The 19,908-nt window shown below is 41.7% G+C and overlaps 1 protein-coding gene and 1 long non-coding RNA gene across 6 annotated transcripts in view; one reads left to right on the top strand and one right to left on the bottom strand.

The window, feature by feature from the left end:
• The first annotated feature begins 955 nt into the window (after positions 1–955).
• The window catches only part of npas3 (neuronal PAS domain protein 3), a 333,725-nt gene continuing 314,772 nt past the window's right edge, over positions 956–19,908 (top strand). The window contains exons 1-2 of one of the 4 annotated variants that reach the window (XM_019349116.2): positions 956–1,161; positions 1,738–2,639. In XM_019349116.2, coding sequence (XP_019204661.1) covers positions 2,449–2,639 — 191 coding nt within the window. In that variant the 5' untranslated portion in view covers positions 956–1,161; positions 1,738–2,448. Of the gene's footprint in view, positions 1,162–1,596; positions 2,640–6,462; positions 6,587–19,908 lie in introns of those variants that run through there. The other 3 variants (XM_019349115.2, XM_005455939.4, XM_025900928.1) reach the window with 3 other exon arrangements.
• On the bottom strand, positions 5,371–6,553 carry LOC109196019 (uncharacterized). 2 transcript variants are annotated; one of them, XR_002057494.2, is made up of 2 exons: positions 6,413–6,553; positions 5,371–6,240 (listed from the first exon to the last, which is right to left on the bottom strand). It is a non-coding gene; the product is annotated as an uncharacterized LOC109196019 (long non-coding RNA). The 2 variants fall into 2 exon arrangements; XR_003215248.1 differs by having other exon boundaries at positions 6,409–6,547.

Below are 19,908 nucleotides of genomic sequence, written 5' to 3'. Positions count from 1 at the left end.
TCTACCTTTCCTGTGTCCATTCAAACTACTACTACTACAATGGTGCTTGGTAAGAGCAGATCATGTTTTTTGTCAAGTAACTAGAATAACAATGCTCGAAAAGGCACCAACACCAAAAACATAGGCACGTAGTCGAATTCAGTGACTTAGCCACATTGACCTAGCAGACAGATACTGGCTGCAGCTCGCTGGCTGTGTGGAAACGCCCTAATTTAAGCATTAAAGTTATTCAGAATAGAGAGTAATACAAAGTGCATATATTTGTTATGAAGGTCAAAATGGTTTTTTTTTTATCATTATTATTATTATTATTATTATTATTATTATTATTTTAAAACGTGCTTTTTAAAATTGAACTCCTTAAATTGGAAGTCTATGGACTGACTTACTTTTAGAGCCAGTCTCTAGTGGCCAGGTGAAGAACTGCAGGTTTTGGCACTGTAGCTTTTGGCTTTGTTTTTCTGGGCTTTCAGCTGCCTCCCATGACCTTTATATCTGAATGGAGTATAACACAAGGACTGAAAATGATACAGTAGCGTTAATGAGCCAAAGCTGGAAAGTAATTATACATTTAGTCGTAAACTTTTAAGATTTGAGCAGCATTTCGTCTTTTCTACCGTTTTTTTGTGACAATTCTCCACCATGTACCCCGCCTCTCAACCAATGGTGGCTGTACAAAAATCGAATAAAAATTAAAGCATTCTGTTTCATTGAACATGAACCTACCTGGGACTATAGCGAGCTAAAAATAATTATAATTACTGTACAATAAATACATTTACTTGATTGGGGAACTTTTACTTGTAGCATCGAGTTTGTGTGAGTGAGCAGGAGAGAGACAGAGGGCAGAGAGCCGGTGTGAGTGAGAGAAAGGGGAGGAGACAGTCTGAGGAGGAGCGCTGCTGAATTCGACTTTATTCGGAAGTCTGATCACACACGGCGCTTCAGTGAGCGGGGAGAGGACGGTCTAGCTGGTTTGTCTGTTCAGAAAACAGATTGGGGAGAAAATACTTAACGCACTTTCGCACAGACACCTGATGATGACAAAACACTTCGCTCAAGCACAGCTAATTTATTTGCACTTAAAGAGAATCTTCGGGCTTCGCGGTTCTTGCGTCTTTTGGGCACAGAAACCCGCACTATTTCATCTCAATTCCCAAAGTAAGCTGAAACATACACACACACACAGCACGGGGAAAAGTGAACGTCCTGAAGTCTGGATGCATCATGTATCCACTTTTGTATCCACAGTTCAAATGTGGTGCTTTAAATTACTTTATCATTTTCTTCTTTAAAGACATTTAAAAAAAAAAAAACTTTTCAAAGGCAAGAAAAATCACAATCTTTTAAAACGGTTCTGTTTTACCTTAAAGACCTTTTTACTCTGAAAGATCCGATTTAAGACTTTTATACGTTTGAACACATTAAAAAAAATGCTCCGAAAGACTGTTGGAATAAACAAAATGCTCCAAACGGACTTAAAATAAAAGTCCAGGGAACGGATTCTCAGTTACTCTACACAATAAAGCCAGGGGAAATGCCCTCCTGCTGAACAAACAGCCCCCCCCCTCTCTCTCTCTCTCTGTGTGTGTGTGATTGGGGCGCAGAGGACAACACACACAAGTGCAAACGCGCGCGCGCACACACGCAGGCTCTCCCGACATACCGACACATACTTTGGCGCTGCCTTCGCCGCCGCTGCTGCTGTATCACTGTATCACACCAATGTCATTGCAGAGCTCGTGCTGCTGAGAGCCGTGCGCTCACTGGCTGACAGGCTGACAGACTGACTGCTCCACTCCAGGTCTGCTCTTCCCACAACACTCACAAGACCAACCGGCACACACCCGGCGGAGGAGTGCCGGGGACGGGATGCCGGCGGCGGTGCCCACGTAAGAGAGAGGAGAGTCTGGAGCTCCTGCACCGGCAGCACAAACACGGCTGTCCGCCGGTCTCCAGTCGGTGAAATAATCACCTCTTACATCCACCGATCCCGCTGATTGCTGAGCAGGTGGAAAGAGAAGGGGCAGACTGCGCGCACTCCGGGACCATGATCCGGAGCAGCACACGGGTTATTTCTCAAGGATAGAGCTGAGAGGAAGAGAAAGAAGAGGAAAAAAATTAAGGAAAAGGTTTATTATTTTTTGTCTTTGCGCTTTATACACTCACTCTTCTCATCTATCTAATGATTCACTGAATTGTGACTGTTTTACGCACCATGATCCGGATTTGCTTGAGAGTTATTTCCAAAGGTTAGAAAGAGAGGAGGAAAGAAGAAGAAGAAGACAAATAAACAAAAAGAAGCTTGCTGTTTATCTTTATTGCTGAGTCAATACATCCATTGATCCAATTGATCCCGGTATTCGGTGACTGGTCTGTGTTGGGAGAAAGCGCCGGAGGAGGTTGTTGAAGTAGAGAAGCGGGAGCGCATCGGAGACGAGGGGGACCATGATCAGGATCTTCCCGGATTTCAGCGTCCAGGTGACGGCTTCGGCGGCCGGAGGAACCGGGGCTGGAGGAGGAGGCGGAGGCGGGGGGATGGTGACCGGACCCCCGGTGGGTCGGGTGCCCGTGCCGGTACCCGGAGCCACGAACGGGACCCCGCAGAGCGTGCAGGGAATCACCGCCTACCAACAAAGGTATGTGGGAAACCTACAGGATTAACGACCTGTAGCGGAATCAGCGTAAGATGGGAAGAGAGTTGAAAAGAAATCTTAGAAAAGTGACACATCAAAACTAAACATACTTGTATCAAAGTGGCCTTGCGGAGAGATCTTCGCTGCTTAGTGCTCCTATAATTGATTTGACTGCGATAAAAGTATTTAAACCTACTAACATCTATTGAAATCAATCATTTTCCTCTTCATGGGATGTTTTATGTTCAGGTACAGTTGGGCATCTCTAACTCAGTGGACACTTCTTGGTTTAGTATTTTTGAAGACGTTTCTTAACGTGTCATGATGCAAAACTTCATCGTCAGTTGAGATTTTAAATCAAACCTGTGAAAATCACCTATAACCCCAGAATACACGAAAATCATTTCCAATATGTAAAACTAGATGGAGAGGATTTTTTTTTATTCTTTGAGAGAATGCGTTGGGATAAATATTTTCTCAGTTAGTTGCCGTTCCTTTTCAATTTTTCCATAAAATCCACAAGGAAAAGAGGAATATTGTGACTTTAATGCTAGGAGGATTAAGGTCAATATCCACAGTTTGTGTTGGGATTATTTTTTGTTTCAAAGCAAGTTTGTGAAGGCAAGTATAAAAATATGTGCACTCAGTAAAGACAGAGAGGATGGAGCAGCAGTGGAAGAAACAGAGGAATCAGGTTACAGAGATTTAGTGAAAAATTATCTTCAGGAGTGAGGTTCAAATATTAAAACACGACTTCTGTAATAAAGTCCAGGTAATTCAGTGGAAAACTGGGGATGATGTCCTGCTAATAACAGCGAAAACATATTGGTTTATATCAGGAAAAACTAAAATGTGCTGAGTGTTTTCCAGCTGGTCATGAATCCAACCTGCTCTCTGGTGACAATTCACTTCAGTCATAGCCCCCTATTTCCCCCCCTTATTTTCCCCCTCTACTCTGAATCTAAATGATTGCCTCCCTGTCCGGCCACTCAGTAGGGTTGTTTTTTCTAATCATCTGGAGCCACAGGGGGCAGAAACACACCCCAACACACGCACACTCTTGCCTTATTACCGGACAATCTCTCCATATTATGGGGCATAGCTCTGTGCGTATATGTGTGTGTAAAGTCTAAAAGCTGTGGGGAGCAAACAGGACATAAATCACTGCAGGGGCCTCTCCGAGTGCACTGAGAGTGTCTCAGCCCTCTAAAGCAACAAATACAAGGCGAATAAGGGATGTATTGTTATTTAAAGCAAAGCGTCTGGGCACATATAGACCTCAGACCCCCATAAGGGAGGATTTTGGGCAGCGGACTGTTTGTGTCCACACTTGAAGGGATTAGAGTAGTGGCGTGTCACGTACTCGCATCATTTCCACTGACATAAAACCTGCTGGAATTTAACTGTGTCGTCATCTGGCAGCTGGGGACCTGTCGGAACTCCTCAAGGACCTTTGAGGCCCCTAAAACCTCAGTTTGGGAAGGGCCAGTTTGACACACGGGGCCCAAAACAGTTTGAGTGTTTGTGTGTGTAGATCTGTAACGGCCGCAGTGGCTCAGCTTTTCTTCAGATGCAGTGTCTTTTCACCGAGCTGCCCCTCTTCCCTCTCTCCATACATAATGTTTCCCTCCACCAACAGCTGGGAGCTAATATGTTTATACATTACGCTCCATTATCCACGTCGCCTCCGTTTGACTGCTCTCAGTAAGCAGGGCTGAGATGGGGAGAGAAGAAGCAGCCAAACCTCAAAGAAAAGAGCGAACGCTGGAGACCTGGTCTGGCGCAAAGTGGCCACACAGCTGGAGTAAAACTCGACCCTCAATCTACACGAATCCAACACCCATAGAATAACTGTGTTTATTCTAATATATCTCTCTATATTTCTATCTTTATCGATATTATGCTGTTTGAACGAAGTAAGCTCACTTTAGGGCGCTGTGAAGGTGTACTGATGAGGGTCAGATCTGTGACCTTTCCGGTTTTGCCGTGATCAAAAGAAAAGGTTACTTTGAAGCAGCTTTTTAAATCACATCTGGATAAACTGGGAGCCAGAGACGAAGTAACAAAAAAACAACCTCTGGTTATTGAGAGCTGAGCTCTGATACGAAACTGCAACTACATTTTTGTTTTTTGTTTTGTTTTTTGTTTTTACTGTAAATCACAGTAGCGGCTCTTAAAAGTGGTGAAAATGAAGCGCGCACACGTTCAGGTCTTCTAAGAATCCCTTAGTGCACATGTTGATCGTCGGGCTCACAGCTCCCGACGATCGCCGGCTGGAGGTCACGGTTCCCCCATCTCCAGTCCTTATTTTCTGCCACTGCGCCGCCTGTAACCCTGTGTTTGTGTGGAGAATACCCAGCATGCCTTTGACCTTGACAGGTCATTGGTATAGAGACGGAGGCTTTTTCAGCTTCTAGGGCTGCAGCCAGGGGGTTAATCACACAGCACAGCGATTAGGTTACAATGAATTATACATTGAAAATTTAAATGAATGGATGAAAGAGGGGAAAGAAGAAGTATAAGGTAGTTTCTGTTGGACGATAATGAGCCATTTGCTGACGCGCAAACATCAAAGCCTGGAGGAAAATATATTTCAGTGACCTGAAATACGAAAAATAGAAAAAAACAAACCGAGCAGGTTATTTGATTTATTTAGTCGAAGAAGATGGAGGAGGGGACTTTGTTTCAATTTAGAGGCTCGCAAACTCAATATCAAAATTATGACAAAGACTCGTCAGATGACCAGGAAACTGCAGATTTATTTTTATTTTTATATTAAAAAACAAACGACAAATACAAGCTGATTTTGGACTTTGAAGTGAGACATTTGCCGTGATGTGTTTATTACTGACAGTAAAGGAAGGCAGGTGATGGGGGTGGGGGGTGGAGGTGTGCAGATCTGATTTACAGGGAAACAATCCAAATAAATCACCCATCATTCTTTCCACCCAACGTCTCGTGCTTTTCTGTTTTCTTCTTTTTTTATTACATTTTAAAAAATTTATTTAGGTGATAAAATATTTTTTGATAATTAACCCGCGGGGCAACCTGTATACAGGAGGAAATGAAAAAAATAAATAAAAAATAAACACAGACACGCGCGCGCACGCACGCACGCACGCACACACACACACACACACACACACACACAGACTCCAACTGCAACAGAGTGGCGTTGTTGCGCCGGGGCTGGAGAAAATACCGGAGATGTGTGCTGTCCTTTTTTCCTGTCAGCAGCCAGAGGAGGGAAAATGCTCCGAAAGCCACACAGACTCTGACCGGCGAGAGACGCTCCGCCGCGGGGATTTTAACGGGGATACAGGCGCTGCAGTGGCGGCGAGAATGTAAAGAATTGACGCCTCTGTTTGCCTCTTTTTTTCCTTCCTTCCTTTCTTCCTCCGGAGCGCAAGCGGGAAATTCCTCTGTAGTGCCAAAAAAGCCGAAGCTGTGCGTGCGTGGAGAGAGACAGAAGGACGAGGGGTGGAGAGACGGCGGTGATCTGAGAGGCATCCACCCCGGGTTCCCCCCTCACTCCGCTTGGCATGCCTCTGCTGCTGCAGCCCCGTCCCTGCCTTCGCCTCCACCACCCGTTGTTTCCACGCTCCTGAGCGGCGGCGGGGAGAGAGAGGGAGACAAGCATTAGACGCACGCGCAATCGCGCACGGCTGCTGACACCACACATACACACAGTCACACGTTCTCTCTTTCACTCACACACACAGATACACACACACATACACACACACACGGACATGGCTTTGTCTTAACACACCGACCATGACGCATTGCTGTCAGGGCGCAGCGCACCGCCGCCGCTCCGCGTCCACAAAAATCTGAGAAGAGGGAAAAAAAAGAAAAGAAAAGAGAGAAAGTAAGAAATCAAATAATTGTTGTAGGAAGATGGCGCCCACCAAGCCGAGCATCCAGCAGGACCCGACGCGGAGAGAACGGTAACGGGGCTTGGATTTTTGTTCCCTCACACACTTCTCCTTCACTGCATGTTTACAGCTGCACGCAGACCGGCAGCCCGGCTGGCTGTTCCGTGTCGCTTTGCGTTTTATTCTGAGGCTGGAGGTGTCAGGAGGAACGCTGTTACCCTTTCCAGAGGAGAGTCGAGCTGTGCGTGCCCGCGTGCGCGCCTCTGTGTGTGTGTGTGTGTGTCAGACGAAGAGGCGTGTGGCTGCTGGGTAACAGGTCGGTTGGCTGACTGTTCAGGGAAACAGATGACTGTCTTTGCTCTGACTCGTGTGTGTGTGTATTTGTGTGTGTGTTTCTATGCCTAAAGGGGCACGTGCATGTTAGGAAGCCATGCAGTGTGTTGATGCTCCGAGCAAGGAAGGTGTGTGCGTTGTGTCTTGGAAAACATGTGCATCCGAACGTGCATGTGTGTGCGTTTGTGGCCAGTTCTACTACTCCAACACTAGTGCCTGTGTGTGTGTGTGTCACTGAAGAAATGCCAGTGATCTTTATTGTGGAGGGATGTGCATGGACTCACCTGTTCAAGTCACACTAAGCACACCTGTACATGACCTTAAAGGTGATTCACCTGCTCTGATTTTTCAGGTTGAATTTTTGTTGACATGTTTAAATTTGTGTATATGTCTTCTTTAATCTGCTGCTCATATTATTATATCCACCATGATTTAAAATGTCAAAGATGATCTCTTACAGAGGAACACAGTTCTTGTTGGTGTATCTGCTGTAGCTTCTTCATAACCGCTGCTTCAAGGATGGCCAGTAATTACATGCTTACTCCTTGTATTTTATTCAGTGTGTGATGCATGGTGGGGTCATGTTCTCTATGGGAATCTACATTTTTTTCCTTATTTTATACCTGTTGAATTTGGGATGGCAAGCAATTAAATGTAACCTACGCGTCTGCTCAGTTCTGTTCTGTTTTAATTTCAGAAGCCTTTGTGGCAGTGAATCAGTGTATCACAGGGATGAACAGGGAATGCGGTGTTGAATGTTCTCTCTCACTGCAGTACTGTCTGTGTTAACAAGAAACCAGAGGTAGAAGTATGATCACCCCAACAAGACGAGAGCATGTGTTTACTAGAAGCTTTTGTGCAATTTCTCTCTCTCTGCTTTTATGGTCTGTTTGTTGTTTTCACTTTGAAAGGATGTGACAGGTGAATGTGAATAGAGGGTGATGAAAAGCTGTTGGTGTTTTATTATTATTATTGTTATAATTTTTCTTTGTAAACTCAACAGTAATGTCTTCCGTTGCAAAGCAGATCACTTTGTTCCAGCTCGGAGAGGTTGTCTGCTCCTTGACCGGCCCTTTCCTGCGTCGGTGTGTCGCTGGTTTTCTTCTTTCACCATCAGAACCACCTGTTCTGACAAAATTACAGCCGACGAAAATAAAAATGCACAGTCAGAGAAATATTAGTGAGGGTTTAAACGTTTACCAAATCTCAAGGAAAGTTTTTAATTCTATATCTTTTTGTCTTTCACACGTTTTGGATTGCCTCCTGAAAGTCAGTGCTTTGATGCAGCCAGAGACAGCTCCCTGATTTGAGTCAGATTTATCTTAGTGGAGCGTTCGTTCATCCACATGACAGCATCCACTGCGTTTGTGGCAGACTGATGAGCAGCTGAAACCTGAAGTGAAAGGATTCTCTTGTTATCATTTGAGCCTTTTCATTTAAGGAATGTGGCCTTGTGTGTTACTGGACATAGGTGCTTGAGGACCGTTGTGTTTAAGTTGCTATAAACAGACATAAATTTCCTAAGATTCAGTGTAACAACTATCTAGAGGTTGTATTTCCTGTTTGCTGCCCTGGAAGAAAGTCAAATTATAGCATGGTTTCATGTAAAACAGTGACAGCTTTTGTCTCGGCCACTGCACAGTTTGTTTGAGCAAATTCTCAGCCTTCATAGTGAGTGATCACAAGCAATTCAACTGACAAAATTCTTGTTTGGTGGCGTCTTTGCAGAATGAGCCCAGACAAACCTGAGCAGCACAGGAGCAAAAGCACCATCGCACAGCTGCTGTGACGATGTTGCTGAGCCGTACTGAATCAAAGTGTTTCACTCCTCATCTAGATCTGAACTGCAGCATGACTGAAGATGACCTGAAGTTGGTATACAGACCTTTAAATTGTAGTTTCATTTTCTCCTGAAAGCCTGAGGAGTGTAAGCATGAAAACCATTTAACTGATGCTCTTATCCAGAGTGAACAACACGAGAAGGAACTCTTACAGTTAACACCAGATGCAGATGAGCATAATACACTGGATTTAGCGACCTACAGTCAGGGGTATAAGGTCAGCGCTGAACTGCAGATTAACAGCAGGTTATTTGCATATGTGTGCCGTTAAAGAGCAGAAACCAGGCGGAAGGGTCAGACGTCAAATGTATAGAGCTGAAATTGCACCGCGCTGCTGTCCAAGCTTCATTTTCCCTGATTCTGTTACCAAGAGCTTTTATCCTTTAATTTCTCTCGGCGTGACGAGGCAGGAAGCTCCAGCTTGATGGAACAAAGTTGTTGCTGTCTTGTTGTCTTGTTGCTGAAAGTAAGACTTGTGTCATACCTCAGGTTTTCTCCTCACATGCTGAGGCTGAAACTCTGCTGCACACATGCACCGGGAGTTTGTGCTTCCCTTTGTGACCCGAGGAGATGAGAAACTCAGAAGCTCAAATGAGATAAAGTGAATTAGTGAAATGATTTCCACAACAACTGATTTTTTTTTCTTATTTAAAAACCCCCCAAAAATTGCAATGACAGCCCAGTTATTGTGTAGATCAGTGATGGAGATCAGTTTCATATAAAAAATGCCTCCTGATCTTCTCGGGTCGTAATGAGAGAAAGACAAAAAAACTTTTTTAAGACAGATTGAGACCGTACAAAGGTCAAACAATTTAGTCAGGTTAAAGTTTGTGATTTTATTTAAAATCTTCCGTAAGGTTGCTGGATTTTTTTTTCATCCTCTTCTCCAAAGAAGAAGAAAAAAAAACACATCACAGCTTTCTGTTTGTTGAAAACCTAGTCAGATTTACCTGCCGGGCATCCTGATTAAAACTTTGTTCTGATGCTAACTGCTTGATTTCATGAGTTTATCACCAGCCCACCTGCTTGTGTCTGTTTTGGGCAAGAAAGCCAAACGTTTCTGCGGCGATGCCAGCATTGAGGAGACTTTGTCCATCACTGGCTATTTCAAAGTTTGCACTACTTCTTATACATATTATTATCCAAGTCTCCATCTTCATACGGGGGTCAGCATCACATGATATTACTTGATATTTTAACATCTGAGCGTGTAGGCAAGGATCTCAGATGATGTAGCGTACCCTCCAATTTGTCACCACTGTAGGGCACCAACTGGCTGTGTCTACTCTAAGCGGGGAAGCAGGTAATAAATATAAAAATACAAGTCTTTCCCTTTGTCAGGTTGTCTGCAACGTTACCCAGCTACCATTAAAGATACTTACTAAGGAAACTTTCCTGGTGGAACGTGATATTGAGGTGCTTCTGACTGACAGCTGGACTTTTACAACTCTAGTTTTTTTCTTTTTAGTTGTCATGGATTAACTTATTGTTTGGCCCCCAACTCTCAAGTCTCAGATGTGTCTTTGAAGGTACCCAAAGGGGTCTTTGAATCTGCTTCTGTGTTACTGCACCATGTGATGATGCCCCAACATGGATGGAAAAATGGTGATTAAATCTTTTATTGTGATGAATTATGTCTCTCCGCAGCAGGTTTTCGAGCCTCCGAGAGCTGATTTTCATAGAAATGAACAGAAAGAAATGATTGCCTAGAAGGAAGGAAATCAATCTAAAAACGGATGGTTTGTTTAGGCAATAAAGTGTAGAAATTTGTAGGTAATCCATCTATTAATTTCTGTCGTCATCAATCCATTCCTCCCACTAACACCCCATGGTCCTACCATTTACTCCCTGTCTACATCCATCTATCCGTCCCTCCGTTCATCTCTCCATCTGCTCCCCTCCCCCAACCATCCATCCAGTAGTATTCCTGCTAAAAGCTGTCAGGTAGCAGCGTTTTGGCTGAGCCGCTGTTTGTGGATCTATTTCTGGGGGCATTTCAGCGCCGATAGGCATCTCGAGGAGACCAAATTAATTTTCAGGTAGAGAGAGAGAGGGATCAGGAGGAAGGAAGTGAGGATAGACGTATGAGGAGAAGGAGGAGGACAGACTTCATAGCCGACTGCACAAGTGCTCCCACTATCAGTACACTACAGTGGCTCTGGAGAGGAAGATGATGGAAAGATGATGGAGAGGAGAACAGGAGCAACAGTGAGGGAGAGAAAATCATGGGGAGAGAAGAAAAGCAGAAAAGAGGTGGACATTAAAATCAGTAAGGAGGGGAAAATGATATATTTATGGTTTCGGGAGCAAGGTTAGGAAAAAATAGACTAAAAAAGGTAAGAATTTAAAAAGAAAATTTTGTAGGGAAGACTGTAACCTGAACGAGACATGATAGCATCAGATATTTCTTGTTTCATGTACTCATGCTCGTGTTGAAGCCCAAGCGTAAGTAAGGAGGAGGTTGGTGGCAATGGATGAGCCTAAAAAGCATCAGACGTTAGTACAGGGGAGAGATTTAAATTTCTAAACAATCAAAAGCATTTTTGCTTCGTTAAAGAAGCTCGGCATGACTGTACTCTAAACTTACAACCTGTTCTCAGTTCCAGTTTTTCAGACACTGACACTCCAGGAAACAGTACTTGTACATAGTTGTAAGTGAAATTCAAGTCCAGCATCTGAACTAGACGCCATGGTAACAAGGATGTGTATTTGTGGCAACCAAATGTTGATCAGTGAGAATTCTTTTTCATAAACTTATTTGTGTAGTTGTAAGTGCCCAACTCTAACCAAACAGGGGCTGTAAATGTACAGTTAAAATAAAAGTAAAATAAATAGTAAAAAAATAAAGGCCTGGAAATCTTGGTTTGAGGGTTAAGGTCTTGAGATTGCATCACCTCAAGACCTCAGAATAAGAACCTCTGTGGTTTGTCATGAACTTGGGAAAATGACATTAAAAGGGTATCCCTGTGTGTTGGATAAGGATGCCAATGGTGTTCAGCTTTAGTGAAAGAAATGGTGATCGGGTGATAGCTGACCAAGAATCAGTATGCCTATGTGGCGAGTTGGAAATGACAAAATGTCGAACCCAAAGCACATCCTTTTAACCTAACCATGATGGCAAACGTCCCCATAATTTTGACAACATGCATATTTTGACACAAACCCAGATTATTCTTCAAGATGTCCAATCCTTTTCTTTCTTTTTTCCTCATATATATATATGCACACCTAACCAAACCCTTAGCAGTATTGTTGGCACAGATTTACTACTCAGCAGTGATTTCCAACTGGTCTGTAAAGCTTACCAAAAACAGGCACGAGACCTCTTCACAAGGCACTCGAGGCTATGTGAACAAAACATTTATTGATATATTTTCAGTGTAATTGTGTTACACAGTCCTTCTGGGACCTGTAATGTTTCATTTAGATTTACACCCCATTGTGGCTTTGATAATTGGACTGATTGTTAAACATCCCAATGTAATAATGAGATTTTATCAGAGAATTTATTAATGAAATAGTTTTAGCTTTGTGCAAAAAAGATAAGTCTGGTGCACATGGTCCACGGAGACGGTTTAGAAATACTTAGATATGGAAGGTGGAGTAAAAATTTTGTGGAAGATGGAAATAATTTAAAAATAAGGATGAAAAGAAAAAAAATACAAAAATAAGAAATTGGAAGGGAAGAGACTAGGAAGTGAGAAATGGTGTAGAGACAGTGCGAGATGGCAGAGAGAGTGGGATATGAGTGATGGCAGACTCACTCATCGACCTGATTGGCTCTCACCAGCGGACAACGGTTGGGATGAATCAAACTCATCCGCAGGCTGGATAAGAGCCTCTTAAAGCCCTGCAGGAGAGCTTGGTTAGCTGCCCCAAAGGAGGCAGGCGGGTGGGGACACCTGCCTGATTGCCCAAAGCCAGATCTGCAAGTGTGTGTGTGTGTGTGTGTGTGTGTGTGCGTTATTCATAGATTTTTTTTTTATAAAGCTGACTTCATCTTTATGAAAGGTTGAATCCTACAGATAAAGAAAATGGAAATCTTACTGACAACTTGGCAGCATTTCAAAATAATTCTTATTAGAAACTATTCAGTTTCTACTTAATCAGCTTTATTAGAAAACTTCAGACGATGGACAGACAGAACATGCAACATGGAGTGTAACAAACAGAAGCTTTTACAGCTGACTTTTTTCCCTTTAGACTTTTTAGGTGAATGTGAGGATGTTTGATCTTTAAAGAAGCTAAGTCAGTTGAAATTTTCTGTTAGCACATGTTGGTGCAGTGCGTTATTGTGTTTTAATGATTAGTTCAGTGATTTATAAATGAGTAACATAAAGGTAATGAGCTATTTTGATAATCACATATTTTTAAGTCATTTATGTATTAAATTGAAAAAAAGAAACCTAATCTTTGTCACTTTGGTTTTTAATATATATTAAGTGAATACTTTAGGAGGTCAACTAATAAAGTGGTTTAAAAAGGAGCATGAAATGAGACTTTTTCACTACTTTTTGTAAAAAAATCTGAGACCCAGAACTGGGCATACTTTCATAGTTAGTGGTTCTGCAGAGACAATGATGATATTGTTTGCAACAGTAGGAGCAACTGTTGAGTCTTCAGATAAAAATGCTCCACTTATGGCTTCCACATGCTTTATTGTTTTCACATGTTTTATCTTTCCTTTTTTAAATCATTTTTTTAACAATGACTCACTCTACTTAAAAAAAAAAACACTTAAAAACAAAATGTGATTTTTCAGTTTTACTGGAATAGAAAAAATCTTAAGTGATTATATTCTAAACCCATGAACACTGTGAAAAAGAACAAGCTGAGAAAATGTAAGAAATTCAAGTGAAAGTGATTCAGAATCTTTTATTGTGATTCACTTGAATTTTTTTCAGTTGGCTTTACTAAGATTTACAGATTTAGACAAAAGTTTCGGCAACTCAAATGTTCTTGTTCGACTAACTACAAGATTCCTCTCAGGTAAGAATAAAATTCTAGTTCTAGTTTTTTGAAGTGTACCTTCAAAAAACACACAAGTAACAATGAAAACTGAATTAAACGTACCCTCTGAACCCCTGGTTCAGAACTCAGGACCATAATCATGTCAGGGAAATACCGAACCAATACAAAAGCACAGACAAATCTGGATTATTCATGTTAGTAAAGGTCTGTTTCATGAACGCTGATTATATGTGACTTATATGAGTTTCAACTTTTTCAGAAAATGATCCAAAATAAAACTGGAAGCTAAAGTTTCCTTAGCTTCTGAGGTAAAGCTTCAAAAACAGTAACTGTTCACAAAGCGTGCATATATTGCTCATTTGTAACAACTCTGACTCTGAAGTGTCTGCAATATTGCGTTGCTTTCCTGTCGTCCCACAGCATGACACCTGCGTGCAGCTGTTAATGAGTTGTTAATACATGCTAGCCTGGTGAAAGTTGTTTTTGCAGATGGTTCATGTAACAAGTGAACTGGAAGCACATCAGAATAATGAAGTTTAGTTTTTGTTCATGACATTGCCATGACCAAGTGATCAGGTCTCTAGTAAAATTATTATTTTTTTCTTTCTTTTTGTTTTAATTTCACTTCAAGAAATATCATGGTATCAAGAAAAATCGCAGCCCAACAATTGAGAGGTTAACTGTGGTTTTAAAGGAGTTTTACACTCACTAATATCCAGTGTTTGAACCATTCAAGAACATTTTCAGGGATCAAGTGAAATGTCAGCATTGCAGAAATTAATAACGCCACAAATTTCTTTTTCAAAGGGGGTGAAGTTTGTAAGCTTTTGCCTCTCACTAATGATAAATCTTTATTTTTGACTAAGTTGAATTTGAAAGCCTTACTTAGATCAGCAGTTGTTTGCTGTAAGATGACATCTGACATCGTTTCAGGCAGACACCTGACTTTGTCTAAGGGCAGAATGTGTTTTGCTCACACAGTGAGGAAAAAGAAGGAGGACAGACTGAGAGCAGAAGGAAAACCAGGGTGAGAGAAAGCAAAGCCGAGAGAAAAGGAGGCTGTGGTGGCGATAGTGTTGGCGAACTTTCAGAAACAACAGAAAAACCACAAAGCACAAAGTTGGCTTTGTGTCCAAAACAGGCCCTTTTCCCTCCCCCTTTCCTCCCTCCTTCCTCCCTGGGAGCAAAATAACACAATAAAATGTCCCATTAGCCCGTTCTGATGAGCGAGAGACAGAGACACAGAGGGAGAGAGAGTGGGGGGCTGGTCTGAGGCTTTGGCAGCAAGTCGGTGGTTTGGTGCTTTTTGTATAGCTGTGAGTATTCGAGTTTGGGCCAGATCTTGACACGTTGTTAGGAAACAGCTTGGGCTAGAAAAAAAACAAAACAGTCCTGACGCTTTACGTTTTGTTTCAAACATGGAGTTTTGCTCGTGGTTCCCTCTGTGATTTCAACAGATTGGTTTTGTCCAGACATGCATGTAAACACGGTTATCAGAGAAGGAAGCAAAAACAGTCTGCTGATGTGTGTGTGTGTGTGTATGTGTGTGTGTGTGTGTGTGTGAGTGAAAATTGCTTTCCTTTTCAAACTGAATTTACATTTGTCTTTGGGAAGGAAATGCATCGAAAATGTCTCTGGCCAACAATTGAGCCTCGGCAGCGACAGCAGCAGTTTGTACGTCGTTACCAAATAACAATGTGTAAATTTCCTGCACGCCACTCTGACACAGACTCTGGTTTTGTCCCAGATGGAGAAATGTATGAAAATGTAAATGATGTTGCACACGGCTGAAACAGTTTTTTAAGGGACTGGAAAGCAGCACAAACATGTTGTTAGTTATTTCCTGATTTTACATAAACTAATGCAGTTTTTTTTTTTTTTTGCCGGTTGTATACCAGCAACGCTCCATCCTATATGCAATTTGTGAAAGCTTTTTGTGTTTCACTTGTTGTTTGTCTTGCAGCTCCTTCGAGTATTGTGACTTGCATTTTTGGCTTGTTCCTGTCCTCTTTTGTCCCGGATGATGAAGATTTTCTAAAGCATTATGAATGTATAATGTAATACTTTGTATAATATAAGTCTGATGTTGTATAGATATACATAAAACATTTACATGATAAACTTGTTGTTTCACGTGGGAATATATGCTGAAATAGATCAGAATATATTCATCTATCATTCATCAGGACAACCTCATAGGACGGTAAATCGATTAAAGAAAGAAATATAATGCAGAAATTGTTTGAAAACTTTTTGGTAAGCAATCAGTTGGCAGTTGTTTGTACATTCATAGACACGTTACCAACAGGGACTTCTGACTTGTAACAGTGTTACTGTTAATGACACTAGTTTTACAAATGAATCATGACAGAACAACGCTTCAGAGTGTCGTTCTTTTAACAGCTTTGATTTCTGTGTTGTCATACAAATTCTCAGCCAAGCCAACATGTCGCTGGTTATAACACAATAGCAAAACATTTTTTAAAACCTCTGTTTTTGCACAACAGCCAAAGTTCACACTGAAATGATAAAATGTGAGAGAGGAAAAGAAAACCCCAAAAACTCCAGACTTAAGTGATGACCTCCAGCGAGTGGGGTCTAAACCTGCAGGTAATTCAAGCTGTAATTATTACTGGTGATGGATTAAAAAAAAAACTATATATACTCTGGGCTGGATTTAAATTACTGACCGGTGCATGTAATATTATAATTACCCCACCTACCCCTGGGGAAATATATCCTGTCTGAATAGGGGCTCCGTCTTGCACAAAAGAGGACAATGTTGGCTGATTGTTACATCAAGTGGGAATCTGGTTGTTACACTGACTGTTTCAGAAAGTTAGTAAAATTGACAATGACCTGGTAACTATGCAAAACCCACTTTGTGAACAGAATTTGCATGCAGCGGCCACAAAAGCGGCATTTAAATGAAACAGTTTTACAGTCCGACCACAGATCCACGTAGCAGCATCCTGTTATTTGACCAGGACAGATAATCCAGATAATCTGTAAAGCCATTACCTTTGAATCTGTGATCACTGATGAAACGGTGATCAAGAAATTAAACAATAATATGTTATTATTTTGCATAATAGTCACTTCGTAGTGCTGGTTTCACTGTGACGATTTGTGGCTTTGCAGTTTGGAATTCCACTTTAAAAATGATGTCATTATAACCCTGTGAATATGTTTGCATTGGAAGGAAATATCAATAATTTGCAGTATACTTGGAATAGAACCATAACTGCTGGGACATTGCAACAGTGTAACTTTGCTTCTGTGTCGTAAAAACCAGCAGTCACTTCCCTCCCCCTCACCTTTTTTCCCCCTCCTCCTCCTTTCTCTTATTCTCATCTCACCTTTTCCATTCCTGTGTCTTACTCCTCTCCTCTCCTCATGTAGAAAGAGGATGTAATCAACTCAGACCTGCTGAGTCGGCAGCTTCCCACCTCAGGACCAATATCTACCTGTCCTTGAAAACACACACTTCAATTATACTACACCTTAGATTGGTTAAACGCACACACACTCTCTCTCGCGCTCCCGCACTATCTCTTTGCTTTATTACTCTTTCCCACTTTGGTATTATTTCCCTCCTCTGTGCCCTTCCACATTCTCTTCAGCTTTGCTGTTTTTGTTAAGGTCCCCCCCCCCCCCCCCCCCCTCAGTTTTTACCACTTGTCTTCTCTTCTTCCTCAGACCCATGCAGGCTTCCATCATCATGGCCACTTTTCATGTTCTGCCTCATTCTTTCCCTCTGTTCTCTCTTACTCTCTATCTCCACCATACCTTTACCTGTTTTTTACTCCTCTGCCTCCTCCATAGTTTCTTGCTTGCACATGTGCAAGTGTTTATGTCAGTGGCTTCATCAGATGTATTACAAAACTTGTGAAGTATTTTTTAATTTGTAATTTAAACATACAGCATTACACAAGACACCTATGATGGCTTGCTAGGTCACAGATAGTGATTCAGTGCCTACCTAAAACTGTAATTAAACTTAAACTGAATTTTGATATGCCCAAGTATCCTGCCATCACAGCTATACACACTCACAGGTTCCAGTCTACCCCTTTTGAAGCAAGGATTTGCAATCTGTCTTCAGAATATTGAATATTTGTACTAATGTTTTTTGCTGTTGGTGCACAACACCTTCTTTTTCTACGAAGCCTCTGCTAGATGTGCCATAAAAAAACGCTGCTTTCTGCCTTCCAGTGGTATGTGCATTTCTGCGGTGACATCGCAGAGAAACCCATCTATCCCAGCTCATTCTCATCCCCAGGATGTCAGTTAGTGCCATTTTCTCAAAGCTGTAGGCTTAGTTCATCGATGCACATGGTTTTTTATGGCATCTGTTCCCTGACACAGCAGGTTATTGCATTATTGAGAGGTATCTGTCAGTCCCAACAGGGTTACTGTTGTGCAGCGTGGTGTTATGGTGGTGTTAACTAAGTTATTTTCAGTCCCTAAATCTAACCAGGGGGTGAAAGCAAAAATCAAGCAAAAAACAAATTGGCAAGAGAAAAAGAGCCAATGCTGGCAAACCTCGAATTTATGCCGTCATCAGCCCTCCAGCCAAGTAAAGTGGACTTTGGAGGTTTCTCTATGTTCTGACAGCTGGGGTATAAGGGTACCAACGCCACAGGACTGTGTGTGGATAATGGTGATAGAGAGGAGACATCTGACAGAGTGGCATTAGATCATACCCCATCCCTACTTACTGCTGTTAACCAGCAACTCACACAGATGATGTTTCAGTCACCAGTTTACTGAAATCCTTTTCTCTGCCAGGGTGAACATGGAGAACATCAATGCAGCGATCATTTGGTTACGTTTCAGAAGAAGCGCTGCCACAAATTATGGAACTTTCTCATTTTTTTTGACAGAAATATGAAAGATATACAAATAAAATCACTGCCTCACCAAATGAGTGCAGTTCACTGAACGTGCTAACAGAGACATAACTTTACTGAATGTCAGGAGCTTCCTATTAAACACAAGAGGTCAAAGTGATAAATCTGCTTCTGGAGAGATTTTTAGGATCTTTTCTGTGCTGCAGGACATAGCATAGTATAGACACTGTCCATTTTGAACATTATTCATTTGTTCCAATTTAATGAATCTGATAAAACATTTTATCACACTTCTAATCTTACAATAATACCTTTAATTATTGGGCCTAAAAATTGGCCTTGATAAATATTTATCTCCATGGTTTTGTTGAAATTAACTATATTTGTTACATGACAAAAGTTTTAATAACTGTATCATTTGTTGCATTGAATTTCAATAGGATATTAGAAGAAATGCTAATGTTACCTAACATACCTGATATTTAGGCATCACTGTGTAGCCTTGTAAATGACAGCACTAGTTAAATCTATTACCTATGTATATATGTTTAATTGTACATGGGTATGTACAGGTTTTGATAAATGCGTATTTTAGAAAGCGACATGGAAATATAAATATCATTACTGTGTTGCTATAGCGACAACAGCTATAAGGTAAACCATAAACTGAACGATTTTATAAGTAACTGGTAGCTCTGGGGTACGATACAGGGTGACAGTACCAATGTTGGAGAGAATCGCCGCACATCTTTCAAAGAATTTTACATTTTCTTGTAAAACAAAAGTTTAAATATAGCAACACTGTTAAGACAACAAATAAACAGCATAAAGCTGTGAATGAGATTTTTATGACTATCAATATAAACTGTAACCTCTCTCTCGCTGCACGTGTGTATCCAGCAGTTAAACCAGGTGCTGTAACATGTAGATTAACCAGCTGTTCTCATTGTTGCTTCAACCCCAAGAGGAATTATTTGGAAATTAATTGGCGTATGTGTGCGTGTGTGTGTGCGTGTGTGTATGTGTGTCCAGTTGCCAGGACAGGTGTTGCAGCATGGCAATGATCTGCTGCTCTTGTTGTTACACTCTTTCTCTCGCTCTCTGTCTGATGATTCGCCGCAGTGCTCTCACTTCCACGTTATATCACATTTATATTTCTCCTTTCAAAAACAAAAACAGTACATAAGCACATAAATGAAATCCCTGCCCCTCCCCTCTGTGTGCCTCATCTCTTCCCCTCTGCTCTCATTACCTCTTCTCGTCTCCTCCTTGCCCCTCATGCGGTCACCTGTTTTGCCCCTATAGGCTGGAAGGAGACCTGGGGGTGAAATAAGTATTGATTATTCTCTGCTACAAATGGAGAGGAGGAGAGGAAGGGGAAGATGACAACAAGGGG

Source organism: Oreochromis niloticus, linkage group LG19 (genome assembly GCF_001858045.2).
Source record: "Oreochromis niloticus isolate F11D_XX linkage group LG19, O_niloticus_UMD_NMBU, whole genome shotgun sequence".
Taxonomy (NCBI): Eukaryota; Metazoa; Chordata; class Actinopteri; order Cichliformes; family Cichlidae; genus Oreochromis; species Oreochromis niloticus.
The sequence above is the reverse complement of the archived record's forward strand: the minus strand, read 5'-3'. Positions and strand labels throughout refer to the sequence as shown.